The 16898-nt window shown below is 43.5% G+C and overlaps 1 protein-coding gene across 4 annotated transcripts in view; it reads right to left on the bottom strand.

Annotated features, from left to right (window-relative positions):
• Positions 1-16639, bottom strand: part of Rnaseh2b (ribonuclease H2 subunit B) — a 48360-nt gene extending 31721 nt beyond the window's left edge. For 3 of the 4 annotated variants that reach the window (XR_003376720.1, XM_005371068.3, XM_013355125.1), the window contains exons 1-2: positions 16566-16639; positions 886-957 (exon numbers count right to left, since the gene is read on the bottom strand). Coding sequence is in view for 2 of the 4 variants with exons in the window: in XM_005371068.3 (XP_005371125.1) it covers positions 886-957; positions 16566-16626 (133 nt within the window). In the remaining 2 variants the exon portion in view is untranslated. Of the gene's footprint in view, positions 1-885; positions 958-1102; positions 1211-5118; positions 5264-16565 lie in introns of those variants that run through there. The other variant, XM_013355126.2, reaches the window with a different exon arrangement.
• Positions 16640-16898: the final 259 nt, after the last annotated feature.

Genomic DNA, 16898 nt, shown 5'->3' with positions numbered 1-16898 from the left:
CTGTTCCAGTGTGGGTCAACACTCTGACTGCTCTGGTGTGAGTCAACAGACATATTTAATTTAATTTCACTTAGAGAAAAGACACTAGAAGAATGGGGTTGGGGTGTTTGTTTTGTTCTGTTTTACTCCCTCATTGTCTGAGTTACACATCTTTTCAACAAAATACTACCCATGTGCTTTCCCTTATTCCCTATGTAGTGACACAGTCCCCAGGAGAGCCCTGGCGTATAATATCATGTGTTTACTCAGAGCCTAACAATTCAATACAAGGGAAACCCAGTGTCACCTCAGCTGAATGGATTTTAATACTTTTACTCCAAAATTAGAAAACACAAAATATGCTAAATATAAAATTAAAATAAACTTATCCTTCAATAAAACATAAAGCTCTCCAATAAACAATGATTTTAATAAAAGAAAAACCATCACCTAACAGGGGGGGAGTTAGCCTTTTTGGTCAGACTGAAAGAACAGCTAAAACCGAAACCAACCAAATCATGACACGTTGAAGACGGCCTCATGCATTTTTATTCTGTTTATTTTACTGTACAACACAAAATGAATATAAATGCAGGCCAGTGTTGGTAAGCATGCTAAGAAAAGTTGGCATAAGAAAGCTAAAGAAAATCAATCCAGAGGAAACTCAAACACACCACTTCTCTATGTCGCCAACATTTCTAATGATTTGACATTCTGTGGATGAAAACTATAAAAATGATCCTCTTTGCAAAGTTTAGTGTGATTTATCCTGGAACATTAATCAGCTTGATTTTCCACTGCAGGATGCTGTGAACTTTTAAGTTAATTCAAAATGACACACAGGCAAGCAAGCACGCCACACACTGAGCATGGGGCTGGAGACATTCAAGAGTGAGCGAGACCCACCTGAGCGCGGGCTGACCAGTTTTACAAACAGGAGGCCACTCTTCGTCTTCTCTGAGGCATCTTTTAAATATTCTGGAGAGAAATAGTGAATTAGAGAAATTTAAAGACAGTCTCTCTACTGTGCCCTCACTTTCCTCCATTTTACTTCTTCCTACTTATGCATTCTTTCTTATAAAATGTTATTTATCATTTATGAGCTATGTGATCCAGTAAGCACCTGTTTTCCAGGGAAGTGGCGGTGGAATTGGAGGTAGGTTTAGTCTGGCTCTAGAGGCAGATGTCAATGTCCTCACCTTGGCCCAGGCTTCTCTCCCGTCTCAATCTCCTTTCAGAAGATAATGATGACAGTACATGTATGTTTTTTTTAAACTTAAACTAAGTAGTCAAAGGCACTTAGTGTAAGTGAACAGAAATACAAAATAAATCATAGCTATTATTATGAAGGACAAACATTTATTAGACCCCTATCTTTCATTTTTGACACCATTAGTTAATCATATCCTTTGCTCATTTTCTTGGTGGGGGTTTCATCTTTTTTAAAAATTAAATTATTTTATGAGTAGCCTATATACAATAACGACAGTAACTGTATTTTAGCTCTATTTGTTTCTAATTATCTTTTTGCCACATTAAAGATATAAATCTGTGTAATCTTAATTTTTCTTCATGTTTGCATCCTTTGTGTCATACTTTAGAAAGCCTTCAAGTCTTCTTCCTTGAAAGTATGCATATTCCTATATTTTTGTGGATACTTTATATTCAGTCAATTCAAAATATATAAATACCCTGAGTATAAGATGGAGGGAAAAAAAATCCAACTTTAATTTTTTTTAATGGGTTGGCCATTTGTATCAAAGCTCATGGAGTGAGCCTGCCATGAAAATCTTTACACTAAACATTTAAATGCATTTGTGGTCTGCCTGTAGACATTCAACTTTGATCCACTAATCTCTGTCTATTTTAGTGTCAGTACTTCAAGACTTAATCATAACAGATTTACTTTAATCTGTAGAAAGCAAGTTTCTGCAGTGTTTCCTCTACAATATCTGACTGTCAAGTTTTATTTACACAGATTAAAGCATGCAGACCAAGATGACACCTTCAACAGACCAAGCAGCAGTCAAAACTCACACAGACTCCAAAAAACCAGGAGCTCTAGACAGTCAAGGGCACAGTCTGTCTACACAAGAGCACCACAGGAAGGCAGTCAAGAGGCACAAACAGTTTATATAAGAACACCCTAGGAAGGAAGTCAAGAGCACAGCCCATCTATAAAGAGCACCCCAAGAAGCTGGTCCAGGGATACAACCCATCTACACAACAGCACCCAAAGAGATCTTGGTGAGGAACCGAGCTTACTCTCTTTGTTCTGTCCATTCTGCCTCAAATCCATATGCACACAGATACTGCAAACAGACTGTCCAATAGTAACCATAATAGCAATAGTAATCCATTAAAAAGAAAAGCTCATTTTAAGATTTCTATTTTCAATTAAGATAGAGTATCGAGATTCAACAACAACAGTCACCATGCAAAGCATGAGGCTGCAGCTCTAAAGACCACCAGTCATGTAGAACAGTGGGCTCGTTGCCCTGGTTTACTTCCTTGAGAGGGTTTCCAGGACCTGGTGCAGAGGAGCTGGGCAAAGCCTGGCCGAATTAGGGCAGATGTGATAGAGTGGAGAGCTCCAAAGACAAGAATGACAGAGGCCATATTAAAAAACCCTGGTAAGAATTGGATTCAGGTGTGTGCAGCAGGGCCTCTCCGAGGACCCATCAGGAAACGGCTCTGTCCTTCCATGTGCACATGAGAGACTCTCCATGAGAAGCAGAGAACAAAACTCACAGGCATCTCTCCCAGATTTATGACCTCAGGGCATGAGGTAGAACACTCAACAGGTACACTTACCCCTGACACTGCTAAGATCTCGTCGCACTAATTAAAAAGCAATGGCAAAGGATCAGACTCTTCTTGCCAAGTAATATATTTTTGAGTCCAAAAATACTTAAGAATATAGAAATACCCATCACCCCAAAGGTGAACTGATGAGAAGTGAAGGAAAGGTCAGCTGTTGCGAGTATACATGGAACATTAAAAAGAAAGGAAATGGCACAGAAGCAAACCTCAGGGAGAACACATTAACGGGACAAAAGACTTTTTTAGTGATCTAAACTGAAATGCTAGAGAAGGAAAAAAATGACAGACAGAACCAATGGCAAAAGATAAGTGAACTCGAAGATTCATCCAGTAACAGAAAACACTCTGAAAGCACAGAAAAATTTTAAAAAGAAATCTGATCTACTGGCAGCATCAAACCTCCTACTATGTGTGTGATGGAAGCTTCCAAAAGAAGAGAAATGAGAAGACAAACATGTCTGAAAAGCACATGTGAAATGTTCCCGGTCTAAGGAACACTATAAACTCACATATCCCAGAGCTCTGTGATCCCAAAGCATACAACAAGAAGAAAACAAATAACATAACCAAGAGTTCAAAACCAAGGGTGGGAGGAGTCACAGGATGTACAGAGAAGCAGGCTAACGAAGACAGCTAAGATGTAAAAACAATGCAAGCCAGAAGACAATCCAGAACCATCCATAAAGTAAAACACCACGACCACAGAGAAGCTACCGATCTTTGGAAAAGGAGGAGGGAGGAAAACAAAACTTCAGGCACACAGAGCTGAATTGGTGACATACGTGCACCACAAGGAACGCTAAGGGAGAGCTTTCTGCAGTAGGATCATGACCCAGGTGAAAGAAACCATTGGTGACATACGTGCACCACAAGGAACGCTAAGGGAGAGCTTTCTGCAGTAGGATCATGAGCCAGGTGCAGGAATCTGAACAGGAGAACACACGCGGGGGCAAAAAGGGGAGCTGTTCATATTATTTTAATCTCTTTAAGGAGTATTGGCTGCTTAAGTTAAAATATTCAGAGTAGTGTCCCCATCATGCAAACACAGAAAATGTACGAGAACAGCTTACGTCAGGAAAGAAGAAATGTAAAAATGCCATCGTGAGTTTCTTGTGCCGCATGTGAAGTGACAAGCAGCACCTGGAGATAGATGGAACCAATTACATACACGTACAAAGAACTCTACAGCAGTCACCAAAATTAAAAAACAAAAACAAAAACCTGTCACTCATAAGACAATAAAGGATATGAAACTGAATTGTGAAAAATGTTCACTTAACCAAAAAGAGGGCAAACTAGACACAAAGAACAGATGATAAACAGGAAACATCAGGACAGCAGGCTCAACCCCAGCTACATCAATGTCCACGTCAAGGGTCTGAACATCCCAACGACAAGCAGCAGCTCAAGACAGAATTAAAAAGCAAGAGGGAAATGCATGCTTCCCACAAGAACCACATAAACAAAGACACAAGCAGAATGGAAGGAAAGAGAAGCAGATGCTAACAGACTTTACCAAGGGACTTTAAACGGTCACTTTATAATGACAAGAAGGCATGATGCCCTAAATGCTTCCTTACCAAACACAAGCTGTAGAACACACAAAGCACACACAGACAGCACTTTCTGGACACCTGACCCTGACAGCTACTAATATGTCCCCCAGCTCCATGAATCTTTAAGAATGTCACATAAATAGAACAGTGCAGGTTCAACTGTCATAGCCCATCAAGACTCTTTCTGGAATGACACATCTAGACTGAAGTGTAAATTAGAAAGTTCGATCCTGTTAGAACTTCCCCCCCACTTGTGTGTCCCCACCCCTAGCAAGAACTACTCATCTCCCTGTGTCTCAAGACCCAGGACACCTGACAGCCCCCCCCCCCAGCACTTCCTCAAACCTCACCACAAGGGCAGATCTTTCAACGTGGACTTGATGAATTATTTTGACCACTTCCTCCTATCACAAGAAAACCGTACTGTTTGTTTTCCAGCTTTCCCATTCCTTGAGAGCCCCAAATAATGACATTTCTAGAGAGAAACTCTCCAAAAGAGCAGTCAGTGAGAAGGTTGTCAACAGCCTAAAATGCTATTCTGTAAGGATGTCTGCGGTTACACAGCACAAACAGGTAAATAACCAGTGTGCCGTGCTGAAATGCCAATATTCTCTGAAGCATACAAAGGCAGGCAGAATGAAGATGTCCCATTGGTGTGGTAAATCTTATTTCCTCACAAAACCACTTTCTGCTGGACTGGATTAACAAGAAACTAACTGAAACGGGATTAAAATGTTCAAAAACTGCTAGAAGAAAATACCTGTGCTTTGGTCTGATCAAAGACTTTTCTGGGATGTAATTCCAAAAGTCCAGACAACAGGGCCAAGATAACAGGTGGGATTACATCACCACAAGAGCTTCTTCACAGCAATCAGAAAATAAGACACAAGCGATCTGTAGAGAAGCTGACTGCTGTGCTCCCTAGGAGAACTTAGACAGATGTGGATATAAACTGAAGCATTTTTGTATACTGCAGAGATTTCAAGATAAATATATTTCCTCTAAATATGAAAAAATAGGCAACATTTTTTTGCCTATCAAAAACCCTGACAACAGCAAATTCACAGTGACAACCGCCACCAGGATCCAGCCTCCTTGGCTCTCTTTAGCATCCTGAAATATCGTAATGGGACAGTACCAACCGCCAAGTTGATCTTCCCTAACTGCCTTTTCATAGGCAGATTCCAAGCAGGCACAGCTGGGTAAAAACAGCCATCCAGTCCTGAGCCAGCTTCACCATCAGCTGGACTACTTCATGTGCTGTTTCAGGCTGGGACTATCATACAAATAAAACCCCCGCCCCCACAGAAGCTTTATTCCCTTGTCTGTTTCCCTATCCCTGTCCATCGATCCCTCTGGTCTGCACCTCTTTATCATCTAGTCCCCACAGAACAAGGTGAAGGACCTCACCTGCTGCAACCTGGCAGCCCTGGTATAGAACTGCATTATCCAAAGGAAATGACAGATATTACATAAATTCAAGTCCCATATGCAATTTAAATTTTCCTAGAAGCCACCTTAAGCATAGGTAAAATAAATTGTAATGATATACATTTACCCTAATTTATTCAAAATACTTTCATTCCACAACACAGACAAAAATTTCACATGAAATATGCTGCCACAATGTTGTCTGTGGGGTTTTTATCAGAAGGAAACAGTTCTCTGTTCTTAAACTGCTAAGGACGTTGACCATGAAAGGGTGTTCTGAGTTCCTCAACCTCTCTTCCTGTGGCTGATTCTGTGTTTGGTTTTTATCCTCTCAGCATGGTGTATTTCACAGTCTGACTCAAGTCTTTTGTTTCAGAATAAAACCCACTTGCTCCTTTCTTGTTTGTTTAAGATTTCTGTATTTATGTGCATAAACTTAAGCTAACTTCTGCAAAGTTTTTGACTGCTTTTCAGGGCAACACTCACCCCCAGACTGAGTTGTGAATTATGCCTTCTTTCCCCACTTTTTGAAGTCTTTGCAGGAGCGATCTTATTTTTCAATGTCTTACAGAACTCTCCAGTTAAGCAACTGAAAGCCGGGCTTTTCCTGGGAAAAGACTCTGAATCTAACATCTTTATTGTGTCTGCTAAGGTCTTTTCTGAGCTGACTTTGTAACTTTTCTATCCAGGAATGTGCCCACATCATCCATAATACCTATAAGGCCGGCAGCACTGTTCCCTCTTTCACGCCTCCCCTTGGTCAGTCTGGCCAAAGATGTACTGATTGTTTGGCTTCTCAGGTCTGACTGTGTTTACTTTCTGCTCTGCGATGGGGTGCGTGCACTAGGTGATGGTGGAAGGTGAGGCTGCAGGCCCATGGCCGGTCTGGTTTATCAATCTCTCCATGCGCATCACTGTCGCAGCAGTGCTTTATTTTCTTGCTTCTCAAAAGTATTTTTTTAAGCTTCCCTCATTTTTCTTTTGTGGTTCATTGGTTATTAGGGCTGCTATTTAATTTCTACGCATTTGTGAATCACTCAAATTCCCTTCTGTAACTGATTCCCATACTCACTTCACTATTTTTGTACAATGCATTTGGTACATTCCTGATCATTTTAAATGCTGATGATCTGTTAGGTCAGATTGATTTACAGTGCTGCTTAGGTCTTGTTTGGGGAAGCTGGGAAACCCTCTTGACTGTCTGATGCCTGATAATAGTGATGTCTGTGTGTTCTTTAAAATTCTGTTCTATCTGATGAGATTTCACAGTTATGCCGTCACTATGCAGACAGTCTGTCTTAGGTCTTAGAATAAATTCCTAAGCTCTGACTAAAGCCTTTGCAGAATAAACTCAACACCTCAGCCTCCTCTAGGGCAGTCGCACCAACTCCCTTCCTCACATTCCGGCCACACTTTCCTGTTAGTTCACACCTTGTACTTTTAAATAACTGAACATTACATGTTAGATAAAATACAGTATTTGTGTCAATTCTGGAAATTGCTTGTCCTTCCCTAATTCCTAGGAATTGTTGCTGGTTTTCAGTCAGGCCAGTGGCTTTCCTGGGCTAACTGTGAGTCTGTATTCTCTAGACCCAGCTACGATGCCTCTGTTCAGTCACCTAAGTCATCAGCACTCAGTCCACTTAAGTCTTTGTTAAGGGGTTCAGCGTGTATGGCGGCAAACTTCAACACTCAGGCATTCAAACTACTGCCTTCACTTTTATTCATGGCTTTCCCAGTCCATTAGTCAGGCAGAGACGACTCCCAGCTTTTCCCTGCATGGTCTTCAATGTGTGCGTTCCCTACCAACAAACCAGAGTTCCCAGAGCAGCACATGGACACCTAGTTCTCTGTACGCTCCCTTTAAGGTTTGGGCAGGTTACTGTTTACCAGACTGGTACAGCCCTCACAGAAAAATACCCTAAGGGACAGGACTTGTCCCAGAGAACAAGCTCTGAGCACCAAGTCATGTCAGGTAACAGCACCCTGAAATGGAGACTTTTCCAGGAAGCCAAAGACAAGTCAACTGGGGACAATGCTCTCGGAGTTGGATTGTTTTTTTTTTTCTTTTTTGGCTTCAAATCAAGTCTGGCCTGTCCCTTTGTCAAGGCTGCTGATGGGGGCGGGAACAGTAATGGGAACAGCTCCAGCCTTCAGGTACACTCAGCTGGAAGAGCCAGAAGTGGCTTCTGCTGTCATGGCTTCCAGGAGGCTGGCTCTCGCTGCACCTGGAGACCAGGCATGAAAGAATTGTACTGCTGTTGTGATTTTATGTCCCTTACTCTCATGTAGTATTCCACAGAGAAAATAACTCCTGCCTGCAGACTAAGAGTTTCTGCTGAAATCTAGAAAACCCTGGATCATCTGGTGCGCTGGTTCTTTGCCTATGAGACTTGGAAGATCCTGTTTCCCCTTAAACTTCTTTTTTATTTGTATCTAGAAAGGGTGAAAAACATATAAATTAATTAAGAAAGAATAAAAGTACATGTTTATACTAAAGGACCCAGTTTTTAGCAGGAAATGATGAGAAAAGGAACTTTTGGAAGGTTCCAACTATTTCTCCAGTGATGTCAGCACAGGTTCATGGTACCTGGACTCACCAAGATCCATTGACAATCTTACTTCCACTACCAAGTAGTGTGACCTTAGAGAAGAAAGTGAACTTGTCTTGCCTCTGTTGTTCAACTATAAAATGGGCATGAGAACTCATTTAGAGGCATCTTTCAGGCTGACATGCACGTGGATGAGCCCAGAGCACAAAATAATTACTTAATTTCTAATTAGTTTTCTTCCATAAATTCCTGATAAAGTCAGGGATATACAAGAAATATAAAAATCAAAATATAATTAAGAGTCACAACTTTCATGGCGTTAAAAGGCCTTACAAGCAGCCTTCCTAGAAAAGGCTGTCAGAGCCTGTTGTCTTGGTGATCTGTGTAAACAGAAGACAGTGTAAAGTACTTGGTAGAGTTTCTTGCACACAAAACATTCTCAGGAAATCCAACGTGCATCCTTCAGCTTTAGAAAAAGCTCACTAAGAAAAGGCAAAGCAAGTCTTGACACTTCAGAAGTATACTTCATAAGAAACACTTCCCAACAGGATCAGGCAGAACGGATGCAGTGCTGGCTTTGTTGGCCATTTTAGAGGCAGGAAGAGCTCAGCAATGCTCTTGATGCCACAGCCGGCCACTCTGCTTCCTTATATCCCCAGCACTTGACTCTGATACTTGAACATTAAAGAACACAGACCACTGACAGGAAGACAACTGTACCATGAATATAAAATTAAAAATAACAACAATGGTAGTAGGTGTTGATCATTTATGGTCCCACCAGGCACCATGTGGCCCTCTGGATAGGTTATGTAATGTCATCCCGATGGCAGTTCTGCTGTGGGATGAGAGACCCAGGGCTAGTCAAATGTGGAAAAGTGCTGCCACCAGGCAACGTCTGAAACTGAGACTTTGTCATTGCCATAATCAAAAAATAAAAAACCCGCAAACTGTAGCTTGTTTCTTCTTAAGTGCTAGGTTGTCTGTGTCCCTCTTGTCTTGCCATCCCACATGCTTGCAGAAGGGACAGCTAATAAGCTTGCCAAGCCAGGTAGTAGACTAATACCAGGGAGCTGCAGAGAAGGAAGGGGGATCCAGGAAAGCCAAAGGAAAACAAGACAAGATCAAATAAAACTAGATAGATGACAGGAGTTTATTATGTGATGTAAGAAACATCTAAAAACATAAAATCAAATTTCATAGATGGTACAAAAACTTATCTATTAGGAATTATATTCTCATCTACAGAAACTCCAAGTTATCTGAGACACCTGACAGGCACCTGGCAGGTATCAGCGCAGACCTCAAGTCTCCGGAATATAAGACATTCAAGACAAACCAGCATGCTGTTCAAGTTCCTTGCAGCTTTCAAGAGGCTAACTTCAAAAATAACTACATGCCTTCCCTTCCCAAGATGTAAGCACTACCATCAGCAAGACTAGTTCACATTCCTGGCTTTGAAGCCCTTGTCTCTTCACAAGCTAATCAAAGGGAAAAAGGTACACACCAGGAAAATGCTTCCCATGATGGGTTTATCGAATATAACTTTCCTGTGAAGCTTTGGAGACAAAACTAAATCTACCCTCACCAAGATCAAGGCAAACAAAGGCTGTGATTTTTCAGGATTATCTCTACAACAGCCATGTTTCTAGGAATGGCCTCTTAGGAGAGAAGACGTTGGGGGGAAAAAAAGTCAGGTCCATGATATTATGTGGGATGTCCTTCTGTATGCTGTGAATTTGTGTTGCTTTTACTGGTTGATGAATAAAGCCGCTTTGGCCCATGGCAGGGCAGAATACACCTAGGCTGGGAAGCCAAACTGAATACAGGGAGAAAGACAGTGGGATGGAAAGAGAGACACCAGCAGCCATCAGGAGTTAAGATGCCATAGCATTACCAGTAAGGGCAACGTAGTGATACAGATTAATAGAAAGGGATTAATTTATATGTAAGAGCTAGTTAGTAATAAGCCCTGAGCCATCAGCCAAATAATTATAGTTAATATTAAGCCCCTGAATGATTATTTTATTAAGTGGCTCTGGGGCTGGGCGGGACACAGAAAAGTTTTTGACTAAAGGTTCACAGTTGACAGAGCCATAAAGACAGCTTGCACTATCTAGGAAACAGGGCAGTTCTGGAGGGGGACATGGGGCAGATCTGACTAAGGTATCTGAGACCAAGAGGGGCTGGCTCATCAAACAGAGCAGACAGTCACAGCTGGTCCTCTGGCTTCTCTTGTGATGCTGCATTGCCACCATGTAACAGAAGGATAACCTTGGGGCAAGCATAGGTTCTGGAGAAGCGCTTAAGGGAGGTGACAGTCTATGACACCAAAACCCTCGTATTTGTTGGACAGAGTCTTGGTTCCTGATAGGTAAGGTAGTGATGAAAAGGCTTTAGCTGCTGCTCCAGGTCACTCTGAAGATCAAATACAGTGACATATGCAAAGGTGTGCTGTAAGGTATAAGGGCTAGAAGATCCAAAGACAAAAGGTCTTCTAAAATGATGTAATCCTTGAGAAGATAAAGGTGAATTAAATTAGCTCTTCAGGTTCACACATTCTTCACAGATTAAAAAAGATTCAGGTAGGAAAAAGAGCAGTTGTATTGAGTATGTGGCTTTGTTTTCTTGTCACTGTTCCCAAAACAGTACAATCTAAAATGAACTTACATACCTCTGTAATACTTCATTGTGTACTACAAATAATCAACAGACGATTTAAAATATATGGGTGGATTATGTATGCAGATACATAAAGGACCAGAGTACTGTTGGAGTCTGGCATCTATAGAGCTTCTGGAACTAATAGTCTCCCATCCATCCTAGGGGACAACTCTAACTTACTGCCACAATCCTATTCTCCATACAAATAATCTGTGACACCCTTGCACAGACCAAGAAGACCACCCCTAACGGTCACTCCAAACAAAGTTGGACCTGGGAATGTCAGGTCCAGTTGGGGTGGCTGCTTCTCGTGCTATCTGCATAACACACTCCCTTCTAGAAGAGCCCCCACACCCTTAAGTCCACCTCTCCCACTGTGTATCATAGGGGAGCCACCTCCTAGCTGCTGCTATGTGTGTGGGAGATTAGATTGCAGGGACCCTTTGGAGGTGACCAGCAGTGTGTCTTGGCTACAATATGTGACTTTGTCTCTATGACTTCCCCACCAAAAAATAAAATAAAAACAATTAAGTGGGTGATCCTATAGTCTTAGCAAACCAAGGCCTTCATGAGCGTCTGCTCAAGCAGGAGAGACCTCAAGCGCCACCCAAAAACTTGGGGGGGGGGGTACGCAGTTGTGACTTCTTCACAGGTCCTTCAGCTTTTGACTGGAGCATAAGGAAGGATTCACAAAGGAAGCTTCAAGTAACATGCTTCAGAGTCTCAGAGACACCCTCCGAAGCTGCAGCCTTCATCCCTGCTGACAAGCTAATGGCTACAGAGGAAGAACATACCTGGATTCCCCTCAGCTCCTAACTTGAGTAGGAATTTAACACTGGTAGAAGAGGTCCCACCCATAGGAAGGGCCCGGTAAGAAGGGCCTTGATGTTGGGTTTCAGGAATTTTCCAAGCTGAGAAAGCGGAGATAGGATTGCAGGTACATAAAACGCCACCAACAGTCAAAGAAAAAGAAGCTGGTCTGGAGCAAATAACTTGGCTTTGTGGGAACTAAAGTCGCACCTTGAAGCCAGAGCAGAAACTGGCACAAGAGCAAAGACGGTATTAGGGAAAACACTGCAGGAAGAAATGAAAGGAGATATTTTGGGGGTCATTATAAAAACCCACTCTGGCTCTGGCCCTGCTGAAAGGGGACAAGGGTGGACATAACACTAGCCCACAAGACGGGCTCTGCTCTCCCACTGCAGAAATGAGAAACAGAGACTCTGCGGGCGGCAGCCAAGGACATAGAAGTGATAAACCAGGGTCCAGGTGTCTTTCATTACAGGCAGGCTTCAGCCCTGACTGAGCAGTTGCCTAACGTTCCAGGTAATGTTCTATGGTGTGGCAAACCTTTGCTGTTCCCAGGATGCTATTCAAATTTTAAAATTTACTTTCTTCTATGACTTTTTATTCTGGCCTGAGGGATAAAGCTATAGGAGCCATAGTTGTTACTTGCTCCACATCTTTTGGAACGATCACTAAGAGGACAAGATTACAGCAACAGATTACCAACTGGCAACTGAGTGATTCCATCCATCACCTCAGAACGTGCTCAGCAGCCCGGAGCAAATCCAGCAGACATCTGAGAAAGGTCAGCAGGGCCCCACCAATAAACGCTGGATAAAGACAAAGCCAGATTTGTGTGGAAAATATTAACCACACTCCTTGCTGGACAACCCAGAAACTGCCTGCAGGGAATGGGTAGCCTTCCTCCCATGAGTCCTGCTGAATTATTCAAGGCTGTCTCAAGGCTACAGTTGGATGGGCCAGGCTCTGTACCACCTGCCAAGGGAAGGGCAGCTTTCAACACACACAGCTTGTTTTTAAACGCTAGCCTGCACGCACACAAAGGGGGAAGAGCCCACTTCCACTTTTCTCCTGAGGTTAACCCTTAGGTAAAAGGAAAAGGTCAGCTGTTTCCTAGGACCACTGACAGAGTCTAAAGCGGCCCTTCTTTTACCTTGTATTTCACACTTCCTTTCTTGCCCCCAAACTTATGTGTTTCTTGGGGGCTGGAGAGTTGGCTCAGAGGTTAAGAGCATTGCCTGCTCTTCCAAAGGTCCTGAGTTCAATTCCCAGCAACCAAATGGAGGTTCACAACCATCTGTAATGAGGTCTAGTGCCCTCTTCCGACCTGCGGGCATACACACAGACAGAATATTGTATACATAATAAACAAATAAATATTTTTTTGAAAAGATGTGTTTCTTTGGTTTTACAAGGCCATTAATCAGAAATAGTGTTAATATAAAGTCCTTCCATCATTAAAGAGGAAAATTACCTCTTCCTTCTATATCTGATTTTTAAAAAATCTTTTTCAATGAGAACATAATCCTAAAATGTAGATTCTTACAATGTTTCAATTCTTGTTTTGTTTTGTATTTAGAGACCATTTGTGGTCATCATGACATCCCAGCTAAAAAGCTACTGTATATGAACACCAGGATGGCAGGCCTGGGATTCCCTAAAAATCTACCTGTTCTTTAGCCTCCAGAAGAACAGGCCACCACCTATGCTACCAGCCTAAGTGACGTACAAAGTTGTTTCCTTTACCTCTTAATATGAACTTTTGTAAGATACAAAGGCATAGCACTGATGACAAATATGTCCAGAATTGAGGATTTGTGCTGAAGCCCAGTTTGATCTGGGGACTTCCTCACTTAGGGGGCTGATTAAGGACATGTTTACTACATGAGGACCCACATATGTGTCCTACATTATTCCACTCTCCTTTTATCCTCACAGAACACTAGGGTTCCCAGTGTGCGCACACTTCTTGGGAGGTCTTCCCTAATTGCCACAGGCAGTCTCCTGCCCACCTACAGTCAAGACGGGTCCTGAGTGACTCTCACACCTCACCCAGCTAGCTCAACAGAACTAACAAGTGTGCAAATGTTTGACTACAAAACAGGTATTAAAAAATATGCCTCACCATTTGCCTTCTTTGGGGGGGGGAGACAGCAAAGAGGGATGGAAACTTATAACCTAGTCCAAAAATAAAGATGTGAATGGCCTTAGAGTAAGTGAACAGCCATCTGTGTCGTACTCCAGGCTCCATGAGAGAAGCATTGCATTCATCCCAGATGCAAGGAGGTCTTGCTGCAACACCCCAGCTGCCTGCAAAAATGAACCAGCCCTCCATGGCCCAGCTTTCTTTTATCTCGGATTTTCAATTTAGCAAAACAAAATTGTGAGCTAGAGGAAAAATAACCTGCAACCAACTTTTAAATATAATCTTCCCAACTATTCCAGGCAACCTGATTGTAAATTAAATGCTGGGGGAGCATCATCACAAGATTAGATAGCTGTGCCCCGAAGGTATACAACCCTCTGCTCACTTTGGGAACAGTACAGACCACTTCTGCCAAATACCCTTGCCAACATTCATATACTATTTATAATCTTTATGAAGGGCCCAACTTCATTGTAGCACTTAGTCGAGGAAATACAGTCTCCTGCTCTTGACTCCACAGCTACCTGGAACAACTCTTCACCTGCTGCAAGGAACAACAAAGTGTGAAGATGGTCCTCATCCTGGATTCTGCCATGCACTTCTTGACTACGGAAAATCCCGTCCATTGCAGAGTGAAACCTCAGGAGTGTGTACCCACACTCCAGCTTCCCGGGGCCGGTCCTCACTGCGGTAGTTCCAAGGGTGTCCCCGGGTCAGCCACAGCAGTACTACTGCTTGGGAATCTAGAGAATGAGCATATTCTTGGGTCTCAGCCCATTCACTCCTAGGAGGCAAATGCCCTTACATTTGAGGGCAGTCACCAGAAGAGCTAGCAAACGTGTGTACCCTTAGAGCCTGCAGGTGTCATTAAAGGCCATCTGGAAGAACGGAAGACAGGAAGTTCAAGTTTGAACAGTTTTGGAACCCCCAATCCCTGCCACTGACCACAGTACTATCGGCCTAATGACTAAAAGGTGAGAGGGCACCTCAGCTTTTAACAGACACCGGGCTGGAATGCTCCTCACCACCACCCCATAGATTTAGTACACCTTCCATGTTGAGGGATGCATTCAATGCTTGACTCTCTTCATTTCTGGGTTTGATATGATTATGACACACTTTAAAAATGAAGTCAACACCAACAAAACAGCCAACAAAAAAAAAAAAACCTCAAATTATGACCAGCTACTTGTGTGCATCTACATAGTATCAACATACTTGATTACAAAAGAATGAGGCCCCTACCCTGAAAATCGAATTATATTGATGTAACCGTAGCGTGAAAGGAGGCTCCCCTTCCCCCAATTAAAATAAGGCATCCAGCTCGCCCTCTGAAGGACCACCAAAGCCACGAATGCTCACTAGCCGCTTTTCCATCCAAACACTTGCAATAAGGTATGGCTTAACTGTAGCTCTTCATGGGTGGCTGAATCAGTAACGACCACTTCAGAAAACTGTTTTGCAGTACTAAAGCTAAACCCACAAGCACCTAAGAAGAGATACCACTCCAGGGTAGAGACACTCTAAAGACATGAATGTCCGTGTCCATAGACAGCCTCCAAAGTGTAACTCCTAAGAGTTGCAAACCGGAAACACCGAATGTCATCAAATGTCATCCATCCTCAGGAGGGGAGTATTGATATACATACAAGGAACTAGAAGCAGCAATTACGAACAAGCAAACAAACAAAAACCAACCAACAAAACCTACGGAAAAAACAACAAGGATGGATCTAGCAGAAGTCATACAGAGGGAAGACAGGAATCCAAACAGGCACAACTAACCCAATAACAGAACACCTGGGGTTCTCTACAAGCGGTATGAGCTGCTAGCTGATCGGCAGCAGACCACGTTCAGCTGGGTGAGTTGCATACTCAAAATCCATACATTTGACTGTGCTTAACCCCTTACAAAGCAGAGGAGCTATGTACGCAAACGATGTACGTGTCTGGTTGTTAAGCTAAGACTGTAAAAACCTACATCATTGGGTATTCGTACCCTGGTGAAGTATATTTGCTGCAAAAATACTCTGCGTTTGCTGAGCTAAAATTCAAAACTAAAGTGACTAGGGAGTTTCCTCTCCGCCCACGTTGTAACATCAAATTAAAGTGCCGCGGTCTGTTTCTAGCTTGCAGTCCCTAGCCCAAATTTATTTTATTTGCCATTTAGTAGGTTCTTGCTTATGTGGCACCGACTGTCCACTGTTCAAGGCCCCCACATGTCCTGATAGCTGATCCCCATGGGATATCGAAGGGCCTGGTTCTGGGGGTTCGACTGCCACTGTGTCCCGGAACTGCTTTAAACCAAGCTCAGCTTAATCGACACAGCTTCCCCAACTTAACATCACACTCGGGACAACGCCGCCGTCCGCAGGCCGGGTGGGCTACACCCGCAACAACACACCGGTGAACCCGCACCCTCTCACTACGCTCCCGCGTTTGGAGCTCCCGCCTGGCGTGACACGTGACCAGGATGTGCAGCAAACTGTGGGGCACCGAAGGCCGGCCCGCTCTCGCCAGGACTTCGCGGGCCGGTGCTGACCCGGGCAAAAGCCTCGCGCCGCCGCCACCCTGAGTGCTCCCGGCCCACGCGCCGCCCGCGTATACCTGGAAGTAGGAACACAAGCTGCCGGGCAGCCAAGTCCCCGCGGTCTCGGCCTGCAGCCATGTCTGGCGCCGCCGGAAGTGACTCGGCCCCAGCCCGAGCCACCAGCGTGCCTGCGTTTCCGGGCCCGCCCGCTGGGCTTCCTCTTTGAATTGTGCGCGGGTGTCTCAGGAGCCTTGGAGTTCCGCAGCTCTCACACCCCCAGCCAGAGGGAGCTTTTTTGTGTTATTGCACACCTTGAGGTTTCTAATGCATTCTGTCGTGCCTAAGTCCTGAAAGCCCCAGAGAAGATCACCACGGAGTCACCCTTCTGAATGCAAAAGGAAGGTTTTATT

Source organism: Microtus ochrogaster, unplaced genomic scaffold (genome assembly GCF_000317375.1).
Source record: "Microtus ochrogaster isolate Prairie Vole_2 unplaced genomic scaffold, MicOch1.0 UNK97, whole genome shotgun sequence".
NCBI lineage: Eukaryota > Metazoa > Chordata > Mammalia > Rodentia > Cricetidae > Microtus > Microtus ochrogaster.
This window is presented reverse-complemented; position numbering and strand designations above follow the sequence as displayed.